Consider the following 23,639-nt stretch of genomic DNA (forward strand, 5'->3'; position numbering starts at 1 on the left):
TGAAATCTGTCCACTGGGTGTCAAGTTGTTACATGCACATATAAACAGAGGTCTGAAATAGCTGAGTGGTCAAGAGTGAGAGTGCAATAGCACATGTTCTTTGAATGAATTGTTGTTGTTTATTGCTAAATATGATTAACAATTGTATTTGTGATCTATTGTAAACCATTCTGCAGGTGGTTGTGTCAGAATATAAACAAGAACATGGTGAAAAGAGTATGTTCATTTGTGAATGAGACTAAAACCCATCCTTGTTGTTGGCCACTGGGGCGCCTCCGTAGCCAGGTGGGAAGGAGCAGCAGTGCGTAGCACATGCTTCTTGATTAGACCGGGGTTCGAGCCCGTCACCACCAAATACGGAGTATGCGGAAAGGTCAAGGAATGACCACCGCATATCCCGGAGCAATATGGCCTTAGTTGCTAATGCTCCTAAAAACCAAATAACGAACGAACGTTGGCCACTGTTATTACACACACTGCCTAAGAATGTTGTATGTAAATGAAAAGTTTGCATGATTAAAAGAATATGAAGTTTATTGAACAAAATTATTCAAAACAATCCCTCATGGAAGAGTAACAGTTACTAACAAGCACTGGGATATGACTTCAGGGAAATAATCATTGCTAACCAAGATGTTGACAAAGTAAATTGACAAATTACTAATCTTATGAATTATATGAATATAATTAAATGAGTTACCAGAATCAGATGAATCAATTAAAGCTTTTCAATTATGCTTGTTAGTAGTTAGTAACTACTAGTCAAATTGAGTGTAATCAAATTGATCATATGAATTGTCATAATTGAATGATTTTCCACAATCCAATGATGTTAGTGTAATCAAATGAATTACCATAATCAAATGATTTGATTATGACATGATTTTAATGAAATTAATGGTAGTTAGTACTTCAGTACTCATGGTGATTTTGTAACTCCTTTTGTTCACGTAGTGGACTAATGGAGTTATGAAATCTGTCCTTTGCAGTTCTGCAATTTTTGTTCTTGCAGATTGTTTTTCCTTTGTAATCTCAATGGGTATTATTGATTATCTGTTCAGAGATATGATTATACAGTTTTCCTTGATGAAAAGTGCTATCATGAATAATTGAGTTATATTGTTGTTACATGTATTTGGTTTTTAGGAGCATTAGCAACTAAGGCCATATTGTTCCGGAGATATGCGGTGGTCATTCCCTGACCTTTCTGCATCCTCCGTATGTGGTGGTTACGGGCTCGAACCCCGATCTAATCAAGAAGCGTGCTACACACTGCTGCTCCTGCCCACCTGGCTACAGAGCCGCCATTGAGTTATATAATTAATGATCAACACTGACACAAGATACGTTGTATCAGGGTGCCTCTGTTCTACGCCTGATAAGCCTGATAGAACGTGATACGTTCTATCAGGGTCCCATCAACATCAAGAATGCTGATGGGACCTTCTGCGATCACCGTCCGAACGCCTGCGACGGTGGAGTGAATTCTTCAAAGAATTGTATAATCACGACCCACCTCAGGGACCGCCAGAAGCCGCACTAGCGATCGATCCCCCTGAAGTCTCCATGGTTGATGTCGAGCCTACGGTAGAAGAAGTGAAAGCAGCCATACAATCCCTAAAGAATGGCAGGGCACCAGGAGTGGACCAAGTCACCACAGAAGTGATCAAAGCTGGGGGAGATGTACTGCTTCGCCGACTACACTCACTCCTCAAAACCATCTGGTGCACTGAACAAATTCCGCTAACATGGAGGAAAGCCATTATCGTACCGATCCACGAGAAAGGTGATAACTGGGATTGCAAGAACTATCGTGGCATCAGCCTCCTTTCCATCATCAGAAAGGTCTTTATGAAGATCATCCAGTCAAGGCTGCAAACACATCGCGAGCAAACCAGTCGAGAAGAACAGGCTGGATTTAGACCCGGGCAAGGATGCTGTGATGAAATCTTTGCCATCCGTCAGCTGATGGAGGAGAGGATCCGGTGTGGACAGCGAACCGCCATTGTTTTTATTGACTTTAAGTCTGCTTTCGACTGTGTCCATCGGCCTGCCTTATGGAAACTACTAGAGGTCGAACATGTACCTCGAAAAGTCATCACACTCCTCCAAACTGCATACAACGGTTTAACCAGCCAGGTGCGCATCCAGAACGATTTATCTGAGGAATTTACCATCCAAACTGGAGTCCGCCAAGTGGATGTAGCCTCCCCATTGCTTTTCAACATCGTGGTCGACGCCATTATGAGGCAAGCATTCAGAAACAGACGGGGCATACAATATGACAAGGATCACTATGTGACTGACCTGATGTTTGCCGATGATAGGTGCTATCTTTGCTGGTAACGACTCTGAAGCCACGGACATCCTCTACGACATTGCCCGCATTGCCCGGCCATACGGTTTGAAGATCAATGCTGATAAGACAAAGGCCCTGACAACAGATGGGTCGCAAGCCACCATCTATCTCGAAGGCGTCCAGATCGAGCAAGTGCAAGACTTTAAATACCTTGGGTCGCTGGTCCAGGAGAAGAAAGTTGCATCCACCATGGAAATCCACAGCAGAATTGGACAGGCGGCCACTGCGTTCGCCTCGCTCAAATGGTGTCTGTGGAAGAGGACCAACATTTCCTCAAAGACTAAAATCCGACTCTTCCGGACTTTGATCCTGCCCATTTTCCTTTACGGATCAGAAACATGGATTTGTCTCAAGCTAGATTTAAACAAACTTGAGGTATTCCAAATGCGATGCCTGCGGCAGATTTTGGGCATCTCACTTCGTGACCGCATCACTAATGATACCATCCGCACCAGATGCCAACAGCAACCAACCATTGCCGACCAAATCCAGAAGCGAAGGCTTAGATGGTTTGGCCACGTATGTAGAATGGGCACGAACAGAATACCATCCACACTCCTTTGGAGACAACGACCCACCCAATGGAGCATCCAACGGACCGCGCCTAGGAAAACGTGGGCCAAGCAAGTGGAAAATGACTTGAAGAGCCGACGTCTCGACCTTAACCAGGCCAGGACTGACGCCATGGATCGTAAAGTATGGAAGAACATCACAGAGCAAGTCCGAAACCCTGCGGCACCTACAGCAGCATACTGGTTGCGTGGCCAACCGCCTCCCCCAGCTGCCAGCTAAGGACCAAGAAGAAGAAGTTGCTAATGCTCCTAAAAACCAAAAACTAACAAACGTATCAGCGTTGAGTATTAAATACTTAGATTGAACAAGAAATAAAGATTTTTGTTTCCAACATCTTTATTTCTAACAAATATGGCTATATATTTTGAAGAAATGTTTTACTTAAAGATATAACTAATTGTTTTTTTAGTGCCATTGTATGCAAGAAAAAGTGGAAAATAGTGAAAATCTAAGCACTTCAACCTGAGGGGAGAGAGAGAGAGAGAGAAGGGGGAGAGATGTGGCGTTGATTTCTTGAAGTTATACAGATATTTCAGATGTTTTGTGGTACTTCCTGTATCACTTATTCAGTGAATGAATTATATTTTATTACACTTTAATTTCACACATACTTTAATAAAGACAGCAAGTCAATCCCTGAAGAATTCATACAGTAAGTGATCCTACGAAATGTTTAAGAATTATCTGTATTCTTTCTAGAAATTAACGATAGTTTTCACTCTATGCAGGTTGCAGTGCTTAGATTTTCACTATTCTCTAGAATAATAAATACGTTGCATTTTATTACATTAAAAATGCAGAAACAGTATTTGTAAGTCAAGCAAGAAATTTAAAAGATGTTAATTTTTGTTGACGTGCTACCTTATAGAATATATTATTATTATTATTATTACAAATAATATTCAAGACAGTAAAGAATTATATACAGGATAATCCTTAAATTGAATTTTATTCATCATTGGGGATATAATGATTTTGATTCAGTTGTGATTGTTCAAACAATTTACATCATATCTTTGGCATGATTGGGAAAAATTTACTGAAAAACTTGTTCTAGTGTCATTTGGTTTTAGCACAATCATGGTCACTACATTTGATACTGGCAGCTTTTACTCTGGTGTCTCCCTCTCAAATTACATATTTAGCTCCAGGGATATCAAAAGCCAACATGGGCTGTAGGACAAACAGCCTGAAATTTCTCCTACAATTTCTTAGGACAAACAGCCTAAAGCTTTTATCCTACAATTTCTTATTTCTGTAACTCATGACAGTTGGACACCTTAGTGTTCATACCAAGGTAGCTAACTCATGGGCCATCTCATCTCTCTTCCCTTTAGTGCCCACAATTTAATTTATAATCTGTACGTTCAGGAGTAAGCTCTGATAGGTCTGTTTTCCATCAGTACTAAAATCACCTACACTAATTGTTTTATAATTTGACACAGCTGCATGTTGCATTATAAAAGAATTATTGCAGGCCAGAAGTTTCCAAACTGTGGGAATGCCTACCTTGTGGCCACATTTGGGTGGAGCATGTTGCTTGTGTGAAGCACTTTGTTAACGAAATGTAAAGACAAACTTTTTTTTTAAATTCTTTGCTTGATTGACATAGTTCAGTTAAATATATTGAAGTATACATGGATATTCATTTATAGAAGTATGTATGCTCAGCTAAATTTTGTCAGATGTGTTTATTTGCAAATGTTTTGGAAAGTCCCCTTTCCAAAAACATTTGCAAATAAAATTTGAGGGTACAAGGTATAAAAGTTTGTGACCCTCTGTGTAAGATTACATATGAATAAAATAATTGCCCGATTACACAACAAACAGGAATGTTGGACTCTAGACTTGAAGCTGATACAAAAATAATAACAAGATCAGAATAAAATAATTACATGATTACCTGGTGAGCATGAATGCCACTCTCTGGAAGGAAAACAGTGAATATGTTGTCCTCCAGATCAATTTTGGCTCAAATTAGTTATACTGTTGACCCACTGCAGATCTCAAATCTCATTTAAAATATGAATTAGCAGAGGTTATGAAAGTACAGAGACCTATGGCTCTGCAGGTTCAAGTATCAACTGGGGGCAACACTTTTAAATGTGCCAGACTGTGGTCCTCTATGCAGCAAGCAAATTGATCATTTGAATGATTTTACATAATCAAATGTATTGAAGAATTAGTAGTTAACAACTGCTAATCATTCAAATCATATGATTATAATTAAATTATTTACCATAATTGAAATAATCAGTTGTGACCTCTCAGTTGTGCCCATCACTAACATATACTGTGTGTGATGCACAGATTTGCTAATCTGTTGAATATTTTGTTTATTTATAGATTTGCTAGTTCATCTATATACAGTATGGATAGCTGCTTAGTATTGTTTGATCTCTTCAGTTTTTTTTGATACTTCCCTGTATATTTTCTGTCAACATTATATCATGGATTTTTTTTAAAGCTAAGTGATGGTTGATATCAGACGAGGAAGACCTAAAAAGTAAGTAGTTTGGTTTACTTCCTGCAATATATAATGGAGAAAATGACTAATGTAGCTATTATTGTCATGTTTAGAAGGCGAGGTAAAGAAAGGCAACATGAGAACTGCTGAAAACTCAGATTAAACTTAGAAACTAGAAACTTACTGGACAAACTAGTTTGCAGCTATTAGCATTAGTAGAGGCATATGATGCAAAAAAGCAACTTTATGCAGCATCAGCCAAAAAATGAAAAAAAAAAACTCCATTTCAGCCCTCCATTTGTTCCAAATACCTGTCCAGCTCAGCCTTAAATTTATTTAGGCTATCAACTTCCGCAACAAAGGATGGAAGTCTGTTCCACCAACCAACTACCCGCTGGCTAAAGGCAAACTTCCGCACATCTATCCTACATCTGTCTGTCTTTCCTCAATTTTAATTTATGCTTAATTTTAATTTAATTTAATTTAATTTTTAAGGGGATGGGATTCTTCCCCTTGCTCAGAATAATCACCCTCTCAGGTGATTATTCTGAGCAAGGGGAAGAATCCCATCAGCATTGAGCATGCTCAAACCATTCAAGGCTTTATACACCTCAATCAGATCACCTCACAGGTGCCTAGTCTCCAGACACTAATTTGCAAAATTTAAGCCTTCTTTGTAAGAGCAACCCTTGTTTCATTCACTAATCTTGTTGCCTTTCTCTGTACTCGTTCCAACAGCTCTACGTCCTTTTTAAAATGGCGCTTCCATAGCCAGGTAGCAGGAGCAGCACACGCTTCTTGATTAGACTGGGGTTCAAGCCCGTGACCACAAAATACGGAGGATGCGGAAAGGTCAGGGAATGATCACCGCATATCCCTGGAGCAATATGGCCTTGGTTGCTAATACTCCTAAAAACCAAATAACAACAGCCTTCTTAAAATGAGGATTCCAGACCTGTATACAGTACCCAAGGTGTGGCTTGACCATTGCCTTATACAAGGGGATAATCACCTCCTTATCCCTGCTAGAAAAATTCCTGTATATCACTGACAAGACACTATGAGCTACTCTTGCAGACCATCTGCACTGCTCAGAAAACTTCATATCTGCCTGCACAATTAGTCAGGTCCTTTTCGTTCTCTACCACTGTCAGTGTAGTACCACAGAGTTGATACGTCACTCTGGGATTACTGCTTCCCATATGTAGTACTTTATATTTGTCAATGTTAAACTTCATTTGCCACCTCTCAGCCTATCTGCTCAACTTTTCTAGATCCTGTTGCAGCAGTGTACGGTCATTAGTGTCCTTAACAACCCTGCCAACCTTTGTATCATCTGAAAACTTGGACATTAAGCTTGATATACCATCATCAATATCATTTATAAATACAGAAAACAACAATGGACCCAACACTGAACCCTGAGGGACTCCACTAATAACATTAGTCCACAATGAGCAGTGTCCATTGATTACCACTCTCTGTCTTCTCACCTTCAACCATCCCTTTATCCGTAGCAGCAATTTGCCTCCAATGCCACACTGCTCCAATTTGTGCAGTAGTCTTCCATGTGCAACAGTATGAAAAGCCTTTCTAAGATCCAAATATATGATATCAAAGTTATTCCCTGCATCCAGTTCCTTTGTGACCACATCATACTGTCGCAGTGTCTCCATCCATTCTTGGTAAACAGACGGTGCATGCTTTTCTAACCTAACCTTTAAGGTTAGGTTAGGAAATACGAGGAAACCTTTTTCTATTATTTCAGTACCTAACCTTTAAAGTTAGGTAAGGAAACCTTTTCCTATTATTTCCTAACCTAACATTTAAGGTCAGGTTATGAAATATAACAAAATATAAGAAACCTTTTCCTTTTTTCCTAACCTTTTTTCAGGTTAGGAAACCTAACCTTAAAAACGTACAAAGAAATCAGTAATATGGTTTTTTTAATAGCGAAAACACTCGTGAACTCCACTAATATGCTTTTAATAACGAGACAAAACTAATCATTACATCTTCTGTCATGCCTACATGTCAGTCAATATATCGTTCTTGACTTCTACTGCTGATACTGATGACATGTCTGCCAGGGGGCAAAAGTTGATGACGTTGTAGAGCAGATATAGTCTTTTAAGGGCACAAAAGGTGATATTGTTGTACACATTGGCACCAATGATATTAAGAGTTGGAGAACGGTGGAATTACTTAGCAAGTACAGGTCAATGTTGAAAAAAAATTTGAAGGTGTCTGCAATTCTGCCCACACATGTTTGTTTGTTATTTGGTTTTTAGGAGCATTAGCAACTAAGGCCATATTGCTCTGGGGGTATGCGTTGGTCATTCCCTGACCTTTCCGTATCCTCCGTATTTGGTGGTCACGGGCTCGAACCCCGGTCTAATCAAGATTCCCACACATGATAACAGGGAGTATATGAGAGCCTTGTCAATCAATTTGGCCCTGGAGAGATTGTGCAAGGCTCATGAGGTAGAATTTGTTTCAGCCTGGTCTGTGCTTGTTAACTGGAGAGACTGCTTCTACAGGGATGGGATACACTTAAATAGAAAGTGTGCAAGAATAGTTGCTGATGCTATCGAGGCAGTGTTAGGTGGGTCAGAAAACTGCTAGCTTGCAAGGATACATGGACTAATAGATTAACAGTAGCCTCTGGCAGAGGTGAAAGTGTTTCTTGCACTGCTTCTATTGGAATAAGCAAGCAGCCTGAAAACAAGGTGCCGGAGATTTCAGAGAATAGGGATTTCATTTGGGAGTCATTGCGGAAGAAGTAAATACATGGGATGCGTTAGGGTAGTTAAGAATAAGAAAAGGTGCATGTATCCTTGCGTGTACACCAATGCTAGAAGTATAGTTAATAAATTTTATGAGTTTGAAGTGCTGGTCAAGACATCAAAGGCAGTTTTTGTTGGGATATCAGAGATGTGGTGTCACAGAGATAAGGATTGCAGGATTGGATTTGGGGAGTACAATGTGTACAGGAAGGATAGACAGGATAGGGAGGGAGGGAGGATGGATCATGCTATTAGTTAAGAAACACATAAAATGTAAGGAAGTGCATCCATTTGATGTGGGTGGTCAGTGCAGTGTTGAGTCAGTTTCGTGTGACATAAGCACTGGGAAAGCTAAATTGAGAATAGGAGTGTGTTATAGGCCTAATGACTCTGATGAGTATAATAAACAACTGTACGGAGAAATAGTGGACCAGTAAATCAGAGTGTCTTATAATGGGGGATTTTAATTTCCCAGATATTGACTTGAATTTGTGGGTTGGTCATTCACACACTAGCAAGGCTTTTGTTGTTTTATTGGATGATTGTTTTCTACAGCAGCATGTTCGGGAGGCAACCAGAGGGAGTAATACAGCAATACCTCACTTAGCACGGTTTCAGACAGCATGGATTTCACTATAACATGGTTTCAATTAATTTTAAGTCAAATTTACTGTACATATTAAAACTCATTCAATTGCCTAGACACATACTCTACATACATGCTGTGTTGTTGTAGCCTAGGTACACATATATACAGGTCTCAAAAATACATGTCATAACTTCAGGAATGAGTTCCTCATATGTAGACAATAAAAATATTTTATATCAACATAGTTGATATAAAATATCAACTATGTTGTGTACCTAGCCTAGGTACACAAACATATATGCTGCATTGCCGTAGCCTAGGTACACAAACATATATGCTGCATTGCCGTAGCCTAGGTACATGTACATAATGCAGCATTGTCATAATATATGCATGCGTTGTCGTAGCCTAGGTATGCATACGTATATACTTCAGTGCCAACTCTATTGTCTCACATGCACATGTGCCAATAGCAACGTGAAACAGTGTTCAGTATTCTTAATTCCATCCTGGCGAGACGACGTGATAGCTTTTCAAACTTTCCATTTCACAATTTATTTTTTACTCCTTTAAACACGATTTAAAATATATTTTGCATCTTGGCTAGAAATTGCTGATAACAACATGCATTCTGTTTGGCAGCATGTTTTATCCCATTTGGCAAATGATTTCACTGATTTTGAATAGCAAATTCAGACAATTACCGAATACTTTGTGAAGATCAGGAAAGACGTGGGATTTGAAACTTTGGACACTTCCAGTGTATGTGAATGCATTGACTCACATGCAAATGACTTAGATGATGCAACTCTCCTTGAAATTGACAAGCAAACTGCATATGAATAAGAGGAAAACAATTCTGAAGTGGATAACCCTGATGTGGCACCGAAGAATTTAACAGAAGAATTGGAGAAGGTTTTTTTGGGGGGTGGGTTTGACATGGCTTGCAAGCCGATTATGAATGGAGATCCAATGGTGAATGTAGCATCAAGATACAGCAATTTTACAAGATGGGATTTGATGCTACAAAGACTTATACTCCGAGAAAAAGAAGAGACAACTTCACCAGACTTTATTATTGAAATACATAAATAAACAATAAAGCTGTTTTCTCATCTCTAATGTACCTTTTCATTAATAAAATTTTCAATATTTTTTTATTTCAAATCCTTTTAATGGGCTATCAAGCACAAATTGTTTATAGATTTATTATAATTTGTTTATAGATTGTTTCTCTGGAACGCCTTGAATTAAAACCCATTATAATTATACCTCAATCAGCACGGTTTCGCATAACACAACAGTTTCAGTACCAGTTATCAGTGCTATGCGGGGTATTGCTGTACTCTTGATTTGATTATCAGTAATGATTCTTGATGCATTAAGAATCTGCAGATAAAGGAGCCACTAGGTAGCAGTGATTACAGTGTGATGATGTCGGATTTACTCAAAGAGGTAACTACCCTCAGTGGTAAAGGGAAGGGTTTTTGCTTTCATAAAGGTGACTGCAGAGGTCTGAGACAGTTTTTAAAGTCTATACAGTGGGAACAACTGATGATGTTACCAACAGCGAATTCTAAATGGGAAGCATTCAAAGAATTATTCTTAGACGCTACTAGGCTTTTCATACTAACCAAGAAATATTGTTCAAAGTTTAGGGCTAAATGATGTCAGATGAACTAATGAGACATGTGGCAGAGAAGAAAAATGCATGGGATACACACAAATAAACAGGTGACACAGAAAACTGTGGAAGATATAAGCAGGTCTGTAATCAAGTCACAAAAGAGGTTAGGCAGGCAAAGGCAGATTACGAGAAATCTTTGTCAAAGGATGCAAAGAAAAGTGGAAAAGTTCTTTACTTATGTAAAGTCTAGAAGGAAGGGGATGAATCAGATTGGTCCACTTCATATCAATGGTTAAATCGTTGATGAGTGTGCTCTGGTAGCTAAAAAACTGAATAAGTATTTTGCATCTACATTTACACACGAGTTATTCAGGGAGGGGAATACCACATGTGTATTAAACTCTGGTAGTCAGTTAAATGATTTTTTAACAACTGAGAGCAAAGTGGAAGAGATATTGTTGAAGATGAACATAAAAAAGGCACCTGGGGTGGATGGGATCTATGCAGTTATATTAAAGGAGGTGGAAAAGGAAGTAAGGAAACCCTTAGCCATAATTATGAGGCTTCCTTAGACTTGTGGGAGAGGGGAACCCCTGGACTGGAGATGTGCAAATGTGACCCCATTTCACAAAGGAGGATAAAAGGGTGACACAAGTAATTATAGACCTGTTAGTTTAATTTCCAGAGCGGGAGTGCAGTAGCACACGCTCTTTGAGTAGACCGGGGTTCAAACCCCTGACTACTGAATACGATCGATCTGCCAACCCGCACTGGACCAGCATGGCAGATTATGGTCCATTTCCCTTAGCATGAATTGTTGAGGAGGCTTCCATCTTGCAGTGGGTTGATAATGGCTGCAATTTACTTTTTTTTTTTTAGTTTAATTTCTGTTCCAGGGAGCTCTGGTTAAAGCAGCACTGCAGAATCATCTAGATAACGCTTTGGTGATAGTTCGGACACAGCATGGGTTTGTTAAGAGTAAGTCATGTCCGACCAATTTGATTGGATACTATGATGTAGTCGCAAAGGAACTGGATGCAAAAAATAATTTTTATATCATATACTTGGATCTTTGGAAAGATTTTGATACTGTTGCACATGGAAGACTACCGTACAAATTGTAGCAGTATGGCATTAAGGGCAAGATGCTTCTGTGAATAAAGGGATGGTTGAATGGGAGAAGACAGAGTGGTAATCAAACACTGCTCTTCGTGAGTGAAGGTCCCCCAGGGTTTTGGTTATAGGTCTGTTGTTGTTGTCTGTATTTATTAATGATATTGATGAACGTATATCAGACTTAATGTCTAAGTTTGCGGATGACATGAAGATTGGCAGGGTTGTTAATGACGCTAATGGCAGTGTGCTACTGCTACAGGATCTGGAAAAGTTGAGCAGATGGGCTGAGCAGTGGTAACTAAGTTTAACATTGATAAATGTACTGCATATGGGAAGCAGTAACCCCAGAGTAACATATCAACTGTGTGGTACTACACTCAAGGTGGTAGAGAATGAAAAGGGCCTAGGGGTAATTGTGCAGTCAGATATGAAGTTTTCTGAGTGGTGCAGCCAGTATGCCAGAGTAGCTCATGGTATCTTGTCAATGATATACATAAATATTTCTAGTAGGAATAAGGAGGTGATTATCCTTTTGTATAAGGCAATGGTCAGGCCATACCTTGAGTACTGTGTACAGGTCTGGAGGCCTCAATTTAGTAAGAATGTATAGCTGCTGGAACGAGTATAGAGAAGGGCTACAAGATTAGTGAATGAAACAAAAGGTTGCTCTTTTACAAAGAAAGGCTTAAGATTTGCAAATTACTGTGTCTGGTGACTAGGCACCTGCGAGGTGATCTGATTGAGGTGTCTAAGGCCTGGAATGGTTTGAGCAAGCTCAATGCTGATGGGATTCTGTCTCTTGCCCAGATTAATCACTTGAGGGAACATAACTTCAAATTGAGAAAAGACTTGTAGAATAGATGTAAGTTTGCATTGACCAGTGTGTGGTTGATTGCTGGAACAACTTCCATTTCTTGTTGTAGAACAACAGATGGAAGTTGACAGCTTAAATAAATTCAAGGCAGAACTAGACAAACATTTGGAGCAAATGGATGGGCAAAATGAGAAGGGTGTTTTTTTTTTGGCTGATGCTGTATAAGCTTGCTTTCTTGCATCATATGCTTTTACTAATGCTAACGTGTGCTGTATGTTTACTGAGAATGCAGGGAGAAAGTGCAGTAGCGGCAACCAGTTTACCCTGATTAGTTTCCCAAAGTTTGCCGTGGTTCTTGTGTGGCTTTCTTTACATTAGTCATTTAAAAATTTTTTAAAATTAATCATCAGTGAAATACATTTAAATATGGCTATTTTAATTTATTGCCAAAACCTAGTGTTAAGGATATTTTTTGTATTTCAATATCTCTTGTGTTTCCAGGAATAATTTTCTTTGAAATATAATCTATTTAATGTTTGCATGGTAACTGTTTCTTATCTGTAACTTTAAAATTGCAATATGGTATCCCAATTGTGTTGAATAAGCAAAACAATTGGAATTCTACTACTGGGAGTCAACCATATCTGATTTATCACTGAGAGTTCCCCAGGCAAGTAAGTTCACTTTCCCTAGCAGTCAATTGATGGTTCTGAGTAAGTGTGGTGTTGGAGATCCAAGCAATGGATCTACGCCGCAGGCCGAAACAAGTCTGAAAAGAGAGAAAGGTGGGATACCAAAATTCCATTCCACATCGGTATGAGTTAGAGCTCAGCTGAGAATTGGTGAATGTTTCCCCAGCTACTAGCCAGGAAGAAATCAGTATATAATAATCATTAAAGGTAGGAGGAAACTTGGAGGGGGGAGGAATTGCCTAAACCACTAGGGAAAGGGAATTAGGGAGGAATTGTCGGGCCTTTTTAGAGGGGTTTCTGTGGCCATGGAGGACAGCTAGTGCAAGAAATGGGTATATACAACTGTGGACAGTGGAATATTAACTGACAGGTGACTTGGAGGGGGGCTGGATGAGGGTGTCATTAAAGATGTGTTGTAGCGGTTTGATATCTTGGATGATTTTTTTAAGAGCAGCAGTCATGTGTTCACTGGTAAAGCCCATTGTGTGGGAGTGGTGGGAGGGAGAAGGTGGGGTTTCTAGTGTGAGGTTGGTGGTATTTCCCCAAGTGTGGGGTAAGCTTATATGGCTAAGTAGTTAGCAGTTGTAGTAGAAGGGGGATTTCTGTCTTGGATGAGACTGTGTAAGTAGATGTTAAGTTGATGGGGAGTGTAACAGAATGATCAGCTGCCCAGAGGAGAAAAAGGAATGGGGTTTTCAGTGCAGTAAGCCATGATTGCAAGTGCATTGGCAGGACCATTACATTGAAACAGCAGTGATGATTTTTGTTGCTATTAAAAAACCATATTACTGATTTCTTTGTACGTTTTTAAGGTGGGGGTAGGAGGGGCATGGGCGTGTGTTGGTGTGCTGTGGAATCTGAGTGTGCCTATGAGGGTGAGGTGGTGGGTTTTCAGTTAGGTCTTGGAGGGGGGGGGGAATTTCTGGCTATATGCTTGTGTGAGTGGGGTAGGAGTGTATGTCATCTGTGGATGGTGCCATAGGATATCAGAAATGTATTCATATTTTATGCTTTGTGGCCCAATGTTGTGATCATTGCAGCATTGTAAAATTCCACTTCTAGTCTGTTGTAGCCACTGTGACTGTCAGTGTTTCTGTGTGGAATTTTTCTCTGTTGTGCTGACACACTATTGTACTGCTAGCTATTTATATTTCATGTTAACAATCTGAAAAGCTAAACTGGTGTTTATTTTTTTTTATTTTCAGTTATTAATGGCAGGCCAATTTTTTTTTTTTTTTTTTTTTGTTATTAGTTGGATGTTGTGGCTGTCATAACCATCAGCATTTCTGATCATGAAATTTGTTTTCCCACTGCTGGCTTAATTGTTGTTTTTCCTCCCACTGTGCTGGTGCAATTACTGTACTGCCATCCATTTATACTTCATATAAACAATTCAAAAAACTAGATTAACGTTAATTGATGTGTATATTCAATTGTTTGTCACAGTCACAATTGTTTGTTAAAAATGTTTTTACCGATGTTATTTGGAAAAAAGCATTAGGTTACCTAGAAATCGTCACGAAACCCGATGTGCATGCATCGTACTTGTTGCATGCAGTAGTGACGCAACAAGTACAATGCATGCACCCAAGAAAACTCAATTGTACACAAGTGCAGTGACGCAACAAGTTGCAGTGACACAGGTACAATTAAGCAGTGATACGCTACATTATACCATCATTAGCATTAGTAGAGGCATTTGATACAAGAAAGCAAGCTTATGCAGCATCAGCCAAAAAAATTAAAGTAAAATAAATAAATAAAAAATAACCACTTCCACTTCACCCCTCTGTTCGTTCAAAATACCTGTCCAGCCGAGCCTTAAACTTATTTAGGCTATCAACTTCCACGACAAGGGATGGAAGTCTGTTCCACCTACCAACCACCCGCTGGCTAAAGGCAAATTTCTGCACATCTATCCTACATCTGTCTTTCCTCAATTTGAATTTATGCCCTCTCAGGTGATTATTCTGAGCAAGAGAAAGAATCCCATCAGCATTGAGCATGCTCAAACCATTCAAGGCTTTGTACACCTCTATCAGATCACCTCGCTGGTGCCTAGTCTCCAGACACTGTAATTCGCAAAACTTAAGCCTTTCTTCGTAAGAGCACTCCTTTGTTCCATTCATTAATCTTGTTGCCCTTCTCTGTACTCGTTCCAGCATCTCTACATCCTTCTTGAAATGAGGTCTCCAGGCCTGTATACAGTACTCTAGGTGTGGCCTGACCATTGCCTTATACAAGGGAATAATCACCTCCTTATCCCTGCTAGAAAAATTCCTATATATCATTGACAATACACCATGAGCTACTCTTGCAGCACGTCTGCACTGCTCAGAGAACTTCATACCTGCCTGCACAACCACCCCCAGGTCCCTTTCATTCTCTACCACTGTCAGTGTAGTACCACAGAGTTGATACGTTGCTCTGGGGTTGCTGTTTCCCATATGTAGTACTTTACAGTTGTCAATGTTAAACTTCATTTGCCACCTCTCAGCCCATCTGCTCAACCTTTCTAGATCCTGTTGCAGCAGCATAGTGTCAGTAGTGTCCTTGACAACCCTGCCAACCTTCGTATCGTCTGCAAACTTGGACATTAAGCTTGATATACCATCATCAATATCATTTATAAATACAGAAAACAATAAAGGACCCAATACTGAACCCTGAGAGACTCCACTAATAACATTAGTCCACGATGAGCAGTGTCCATTGATTACCACTCTGTCTTCTCCCCCTCAACCACCCCTTTATCCATAGCAGCAATTTGCCTCCAATGCCACACTGCTCCAATTTGTGCAGCAGTGTTCCATGTGCAACAGTATCAAAAGCCTTTCTAAGATCCAAATATATAATATCAAATTTATTCCCTGCATCCAGTTCTTTTGTGACTGCATCATAGTATCCAATCAAATTGTTCAGGCAAGACTTCCCCTTAACAAAACCAAGCTGTGTCTGAGCTATAACTGAAGTCTTGTCTAGATGATCGTGCAGTGCTTCTTTAACCAGTGCCTCCATTAATTTTCCTGGAACAGAAGTTAAACTCACAGGTCTATAATTACTTGTGTCAGCCTTTGATCCTCCTTTGTGAATTGGGGTCACATTTGCACATCTCCAGTCCATGGGTACCTCCCCTGAGTCCAAGGAAGCTCTCATAATTATGGCTAAGAGTTTGCTTACTTCCATTGCTGCCTCCTTTAATATAACTGGATAGATTCCATCCACCCCAGGTGCCTTTCTTGTGTTTATCTTCAACAATTTCTCCTCCACTTTACTCTCAGTTATTACAAGATTCTCTAGCTTACTGCCAGAGTTGAATACACCTCTGGTATTCCCCTCGCTGAATAACTTCTCATGTGTGAATGTCGATGCAAAATATTAATTTAGTTTGTTAGCTACCTGAGCAGGATCATCAACAGTTGGCCCATCGATATCAAGTGGACAAATCTGATTCATCCCCTTCCTTCTAGAGTTTACATAAGTAAAGAACTCTTTGCTGTTTTTCTTCGCATCCTTTGCCAAGGATTTCTCGTAATCTGCCTTCGCCTGCCTAACCTCCTTTGTAACTTGGTTACAGATCAACTTGTATCTGTCATAGGCTTCTGTGTCACGTGTTAATTTGTATGTATCCCATGCATTTTTCTTCTCTGCCATATGCCTCATTAGTTCATCTGACATCCATTTAGGCCTAAACCTTGAACAATATTTCTTAGTTGGTATGTAAAGCCTAGTAGCTTCCAAGATAAGTTCTTTGAATGCTTCCCATTTTGAATTTGCTGTTGGTAACATCATCAGTTGATCCCACTGTATAGAATTTAAATACTGTCTCAGTCCACCGTAGTCGCCTTTACGAAAGCAATACCCCTTCCCTTTACCCCTAATGGTAGTTACCTCTTTGAGTAAATCCTATTTCAGAACACTGTGATCACTGCCACCTAGTGGTTCATTTATCTGCAGATTCTTAATGCATGAAGAATCACTACTGATAATCAAATCAAGAGTATTACTCCCTCTAGTTGCCTCCCGAACATGCTGATGTAGAAAACAATCATCCAATAAATCCAAAAAAGCCTTGCTAGTGTGTGAGTGACCAGCCCCCAAATTCCAGTCAATATCTGGGAAATTAAAATCCCCCATAATAAGACTCTCTGATTTACTGGCCCACTATTTCTCTGTACAGTTTCTTATTATACTCATCAGAGTCATTAGGCCTATAGCACACTCCTACTTTCAATTTTGATCTCCCAATGCTTATGTCACACCAAACTGACTTGACACTGCACTGTCCAGCGATGTCGACTGGCTTCACTTCCTTGGATTTTATGTGTTTCTTAACTAATAGCATAACCCCTCCTCCCTTCCTATCCTGTCTATCCTTTCTGTAGACATTGTACTCCCCAAATTCCAGTTCTGCATTCCTTATATCTGTGTGACACCACGTCTCTGAAATCCCAACAATATCTGCCTTTGATATTTTGAGCAATACCTGAAATTCATCAAATTTTTTACTAGACTCCTAGCATTGGTGTACACGCAAGTATACATGCACCTGCTCTTCCTCTTAGCCACCCTAACAGAACCCATGTGTTTACTTGTACCTCAATGATTCCCAGCAGTCTCTGAAATATCCTGCATCTTATTTTCCAGGCTGCTGCTCATTCCAATAGAAGCAGTGCAAGAATCACTTTCTCCTCTGCCAGTGGCTACTGTTAATCTATTAGTCCTTGTATCCCCCCAATCTAGCAGTTTTGCGACCCTCCTAACACTGCCTCGATAGCATCAGCAAACATTCTTGCACCCTTTCTATTTAAGTGTATCCCATCCCTGTAGAAGCAGTCTCTCCTGTTAACAAGTACAGACCAGGCCGAAAAAAATTTTACCCCTTGAGCCCTGCACAATCTTTCCGGGGCCGAATTGATCGACAGGACTCTCATCATATACTCCCTTCTATCGTGTCTGGGCAGAATTGCAGACACTTTCAAATTCAACCCTAATTCACGGCTTTTTTTCATCAGTGACCTGTACTTGTTAAGTAATTCCGCCGGTCTCCTACTCTTAATATCATTAGTGCCAACGTGTACAACTATATCACCTTTTCTGCCCTTAAAAGATGATATCCGCTCTACAACGTCATCAACCTTTGCCCCTGGCAGACATACAATGGTCCTGTTCCACCTATCCTTTTTACAAAGCATGTTTCCCGTTTCCCTGACAATAGAGTCACCAACAACTACTAGTTCCTTTGGGACCAGCGCATTCTGCTTTGGGGGCTGCCGCTGTGTTGCACGAAGACCAAGTGCAAGCTCTGGCATTGGTGTGGGCAGCTGAGAGCTTGATGGGCCCCTCACTTGTAATCCTTCGAGGGCATCCACCCTATCCTTCAAGCTCTCATATAGGCCCATAACAATGCTGAGTTGAAGCCTGATTTCCTTACACTCCTTGCATCGCGCACATACAAAGACATCCTCCATGGCAGTATCATGTCCCATACCTGACTGCTCCGCAAACATCAAGCAAATAGTGCATCTTAAAAGGCTGTGATTCAGAGGGCAACTGCCCCCCTCAGTTCTCCTCTGAGCCACAGCATTCCCATTAGCTTGAGCCTTTTGCTTTGCTGCTCTGGTTTGAGTCATGATTTCGATTTACTTTCAATAAAAATTTCAATTTCAGTACAAAATTAAATCCTAAACTTGTATCCCAACACAGTTATAACGCTATATTTATGTTTCAGTAACGAGTGTTATCTACGAAATCTACGAGTGTTATCCACGAAATCTACGAGTGTTATCTACGAAATATTTGTTTCAGTAACGAGTGTTATCTACGAAATATTTATGTTTCAGTAACGAGTGTTATCTACGAAATATTTATGTTTCAGTAACGAGTGTTATCTACAAAATCTATGAGTGTTATTCTACGAAATATTTGTTTCAGTAACGAGTGTTATCTACGAAATCCCTTTATGGAACTTCCGTATCAAGTTATTGTATTAATTATTTATTTTTACTAATTATTTATATTCTCCTCTGAGCCACAGCATTCCCATTAGCTTGAGCCTTTTGCTTTGCTGCTCTGGTTTGAGTCATGATTTCGATTTACTTTCAATAAAAATTTCAATTTCAGTACAAAATTAAATCCTAAACTTGTATCCCAACACTGTTATAACGCTATATTAATGTTTCAGTAACGAGGGTTATCTACGAAATCTATGAGTGTTATCCACGAAATCTACGAGTGTTATCTACGAAATATTTGTTTCAGTAACGAGTGTTATCTACGAAATATTTATGTTTCAGTAACGAGTGTTATCTACGAAATCTATGAGTGTTATTCTACGAAATATTTGTTTCAGTAACGAGTGTTATCTACGAAATCCCTTTATGGAACTTCCGTATCAAGTTATGTATTAATTATTTATTTTTACTAATTATTTATATTACGTAACCTAAGTGGTTATATGTATAGTTAAAAGTACAATTTAATTGCCAATGAAGTTCGACAAGATTTATAGATTTTACTGATTAATTTTCGCGTAGCAATGGCGGCTATTTACGATCGGTAAACACGTGGATTTGATACCCTTTCCGATACTAAGTAATACCTACAAAATCTCTATCTAAGTTACTTTAAACTTAAGTACCCTAAATAGGAATATAAAGCTACTCTAGAAAATAAGTTAATATGTCTATTTAAACTAATAAAGCAGAAAATAAATCAGAAAAAACTTCTCTGTTCCAAGACCGGCAGAAAGGCACGTCCGCACAGGCAACCCTCATCCTTATATCAGCATAATGATTAATACACAAGGGACTGTGCCAAAATGCACAGCCCAGCATTCGAAGGAATATCGTGAAAGAAAGAAAGGGAAGTTGGGCAGAAATGTGAATCCAGATGAAATTCAACAAGAATGTTTTGTTATGTGTGGGAGTTCTCAAACTGCACCCAGAAAAACTCGAGCTGAAATAATGAAGGAATATCATGAATGGAAGAAAAGTAAATTGGAAATTCAAACTGTTCTGAATCATAATGAAATTCAACCACAGAGTTCTGCTATGCCTGATGCCTGTCAACCACAGAGTTTTGCTATGCGTGATGCCTGTCAACCACAGAGTTTTGCTATGCTTGATACTTATCAGGAATCTAAAACTCCAGCAGAACGAATGAAGGAATACCATGTACGAAAAAAAGTGAAATTAGAAATGGCTAATAATGAGATTCCTGATTACATCCTTATAGCGTCTACACGAGCTGACAGTGAGTTTTAAAAACTAGTGTACAAAAACCCATTTGGATTTAGTTGTAATGTTTGTGATTGTTTATGGTTTCAATTAGATTTGAAACCATTTCCAACAACTTTATATGAATTACTTCAAAATGAACTTCCTTTACAAGAAGTGAAGTACTTTTATGACGTGTCATACTTCATTAAAAGAGGGATGGATACCAACTATGGCCTTTGTATAAATTCTACGTCATAAAAGTGAGTGACAGTTTCTTGGGGACAAATGATGATAGTGAACAGGAACATTCAGATGAAAATGTGGAACCTGTCAACAATGACGATGAACTATTGTTAATTCAACAACAAACATTATTTTTATGGTCTGAAGATAAATATTTATGTATAGCACTGGGTCAGAAATCATCTCCAAGTTTCATATTTGATATACATGCTTTATTTTCCAGCTATATATTTGAGACACGCACGAAAATTTAAAAATGGATTGACAATTACTCCCTTTATGTGATGGCATTGAGTGAAATTCATAGATCTGATCATCGTAGAGTAACTCCTCAACTTTTGCTATATATGGCAATGAAAATTATGCGAATGCATACTGCAGAAAATTTGCAAATTGTATTAAAATCAGCAGGAATAACAGTTAACATTACTCGTTCTATATTGGAATCGAAAGAATTTATAAACAAGTCATTAGAGTCTAACTTGGCATTTCTAAAATCAATTCCTAATTCAGCATATTATTGGAGTCAACATAAATGAGACGTGTTTGCCATGATTTGTCAATTGGGAAAACCTACAATGTTTTTTGACGTTGAGTGTGTGTGAACCAACATGGCCCATATTACTATGTATGTTATACAAATTCAGATATAAACGAGAAATTACAACTAATGAAGTTATGGATCTACCTTACATGGAAAGAGCTACATTAATAAATGAAGGCCCTGTAACATGTGCCATATACTTTAATAAAATTATTGAGAGTATACTCAAAATTTTAAAATCAAAAACCTATAGTCCTTTTGAGAAATATTATGTTGTGAATTTCTTTAAATACAATGAATTTCAACATTGAGGAAGTCCACATGCACATATTATTATGGATGAACAATGCATCCTCTGCACCCTTAGAAGAAAAAGGTGGGATGGAAAAGCAATCCAAATGATAGATGTATTATGTTCTATAGAGAAAACTTCGGATTATTCAAATTTACAGCAACACGAATGTCGATTTGAAGCACCTCTTTGGCCAATGTCGCAAACTCGTATATTGATACTTGATGGCCACAGATGACAATCGAAGATTAGCTTATCAAAAAATATCATAAAATGCACAACTCATTAGAACTGGATAATCGTGTTAATTTCGAAGAATTCCTTGAATCAAATAAATGCCAATCAGAAGAAGAATATCTAAATATTTTGAGGGCTGGTATCAAATGACCACATGTATTTCTTAAATACATGTGGTCATTTGATACCAGCCCTGAACAATTATAAAAAATTAATTCTTTATTTTTTTATAATTTTTCTTACAGTTAAACTTGCCAGTCCTAAATTATGGCACACATCCGCTTGTCGTTGACCGGAATCAATTCGCTTCAAAGCGTCTAATTTAAATTTCAAATTTAGTCTTTTTCTTACATTTATAGTCTTTGTACTGCTTCCAGATGTTGTTCCTTTTTAATTCTTATCCACCATTATTAACTCTTCGAAAATGTAAATGTGTTGGTTGCATTAATTACGATACAATGTTCAAGTAAACTGTCCTCAGTACAATATCTAATATTGTACTGAGTGATGACTAGACTTTGGATAAATGCATATAATGCAAATATTACAAGCAATATACTTGATCATTTTTTAAAATGTTGATCTCGGAACTACTAACAAGTCACTGTACTGCAATTAAATCAGCATGCGAGGAAATTTCACTGAGCTGGGAAAATTTCTCAAGTCTGCATGGGAAACGTTTTAATACTATTTTGCTATTCATTTTCAAGCTATTGACTCCATCAAATGAAATGATTTCGTCAAATATATGCCAAAAATGCAATCTGTAAAAGAGCGTAATAGTGACCTGTGACAGCGTTATAATCAGATACGGGTTATAATATAAGAACAGTGTTATAGCGAATCAGCATAAAGTGGATGCGTTATAACGGGGGCCTGCTGTTTATGATCAAGAAAAAGGTCAAAAATTACATTAACTTCTGAAAGATTTGCCTCATTTGCTGACTTTGCAGATGGCTTCTTCAAATGCAGGCAAAAAATCTTTACTACTGTAAACAGAACCTGGATGCAGACGGACACTCGCCATCAATGACAAAGACCAAAGCACGACGGCAAATCGAAGAATCTTGATTGGAACTGAAGGGTTCCATTGTCGTAACTCTAGTTTTCTCAGGGGATGCCTCTCTCTTCCATTCTCTGCTGTCTAAAACTTTACTCCTCCCCTCCTTGAAACCTGACTTCTCCCACTGACAATTTTCATTTCACTCACCTTTTTTAGGGGGATAGCCCAGGGGGTGGTCCCTCTGAGGAGCCGCTTCCTGGGCTACCCAGTCAAGTGCTCTGGTGGTAGAATGTGCCTCCACATAGTTATGCCTCATGTTCTATGCCTCATGGGTGCCAGGCACCGGCAAACAATGCTCAACAGAACACACACCCACACTCATCACACTGCCAGCATTGGCACACACCTAAACAGATACTGCAGCAACTAAAGGGGAGAACCCCAGAAACTGCCAAAAACATAAACACATCTGTCCTAACATGTGGTTGCAAAACATGGATATTAGATAGCCAAAACTTTACAAAGACTGAGGGTTGCACAAAGAAGTATGGAGTGCTGAATTTGTGACATAACCAAAAGAGATCGAAAAACATGCATTTATTTGCCAACAAAACCAAGGTCTGTGACATCATTGAAAGAAAAGCACTTAAAATGGAATTGGGCAGGTCACACATCAAGAAAAACAGACTCTAAATATCTAAGAAAAAGACTAAAGATGAGGTGGATTGATGAATTTATGAAATTTGCTGGTTTAAGGTTTCCCCCACTTTAACCCACCAACTTTTTGATTAACTGACCAACTACTGGTCCCAATCATGTTGGATAAGATAGCTTCGACTGTACAACCACTCTCTGGCTTACGGAAATTCGACTTTATGTGAAGTTTTTGCCGGCCGGTGCAAACTTAAAAAAATTGTGGAAGCATATTTTGCATCCCGTAAGAATAAATGGAGTTATCATGGAAATATCGTAATGTGATGTGAACCCAGTAACACATCGTTTTTTTTTGGTAATTCGTTCCAAGACCTTAGAAGTTGAAATTTTCGCTATATAACTTAGCTAGTTATCTCTCTAAAA

At 38.9% G+C, this 23,639-nt stretch overlaps 1 protein-coding gene across 6 annotated transcripts in view; it reads left to right on the plus strand.

Moving 5' to 3' along the window:
- The window catches only part of Vps16B (Vacuolar protein sorting 16B), a 456,530-nt gene that overhangs the window by 4,761 nt on the left and 428,130 nt on the right, over positions 1-23,639 (plus strand). For 3 of the 6 annotated variants that reach the window (XM_090375320.1, XM_090375321.1, XM_090375327.1), the window contains exon 2: positions 5,279-5,438. The exons of the other annotated variants lie outside the window; for them this stretch is intronic. In XM_090375320.1, the coding sequence (XP_090231446.1) occupies positions 5,407-5,438 (32 nt within the window). In that variant the 5' untranslated portion in view covers positions 5,279-5,406. The remainder of the gene's footprint in view (positions 1-5,278; positions 5,439-23,639) is intronic. 6 annotated transcript variants of the gene reach the window in all.

This window comes from Mastigoproctus giganteus, chromosome 6 (genome assembly GCF_048544385.1).
Source record: "Mastigoproctus giganteus isolate SK-2022 chromosome 6, ASM4854438v1, whole genome shotgun sequence".
NCBI classification, from domain to species: Eukaryota; Metazoa; Arthropoda; class Arachnida; order Uropygi; family Thelyphonidae; genus Mastigoproctus; species Mastigoproctus giganteus.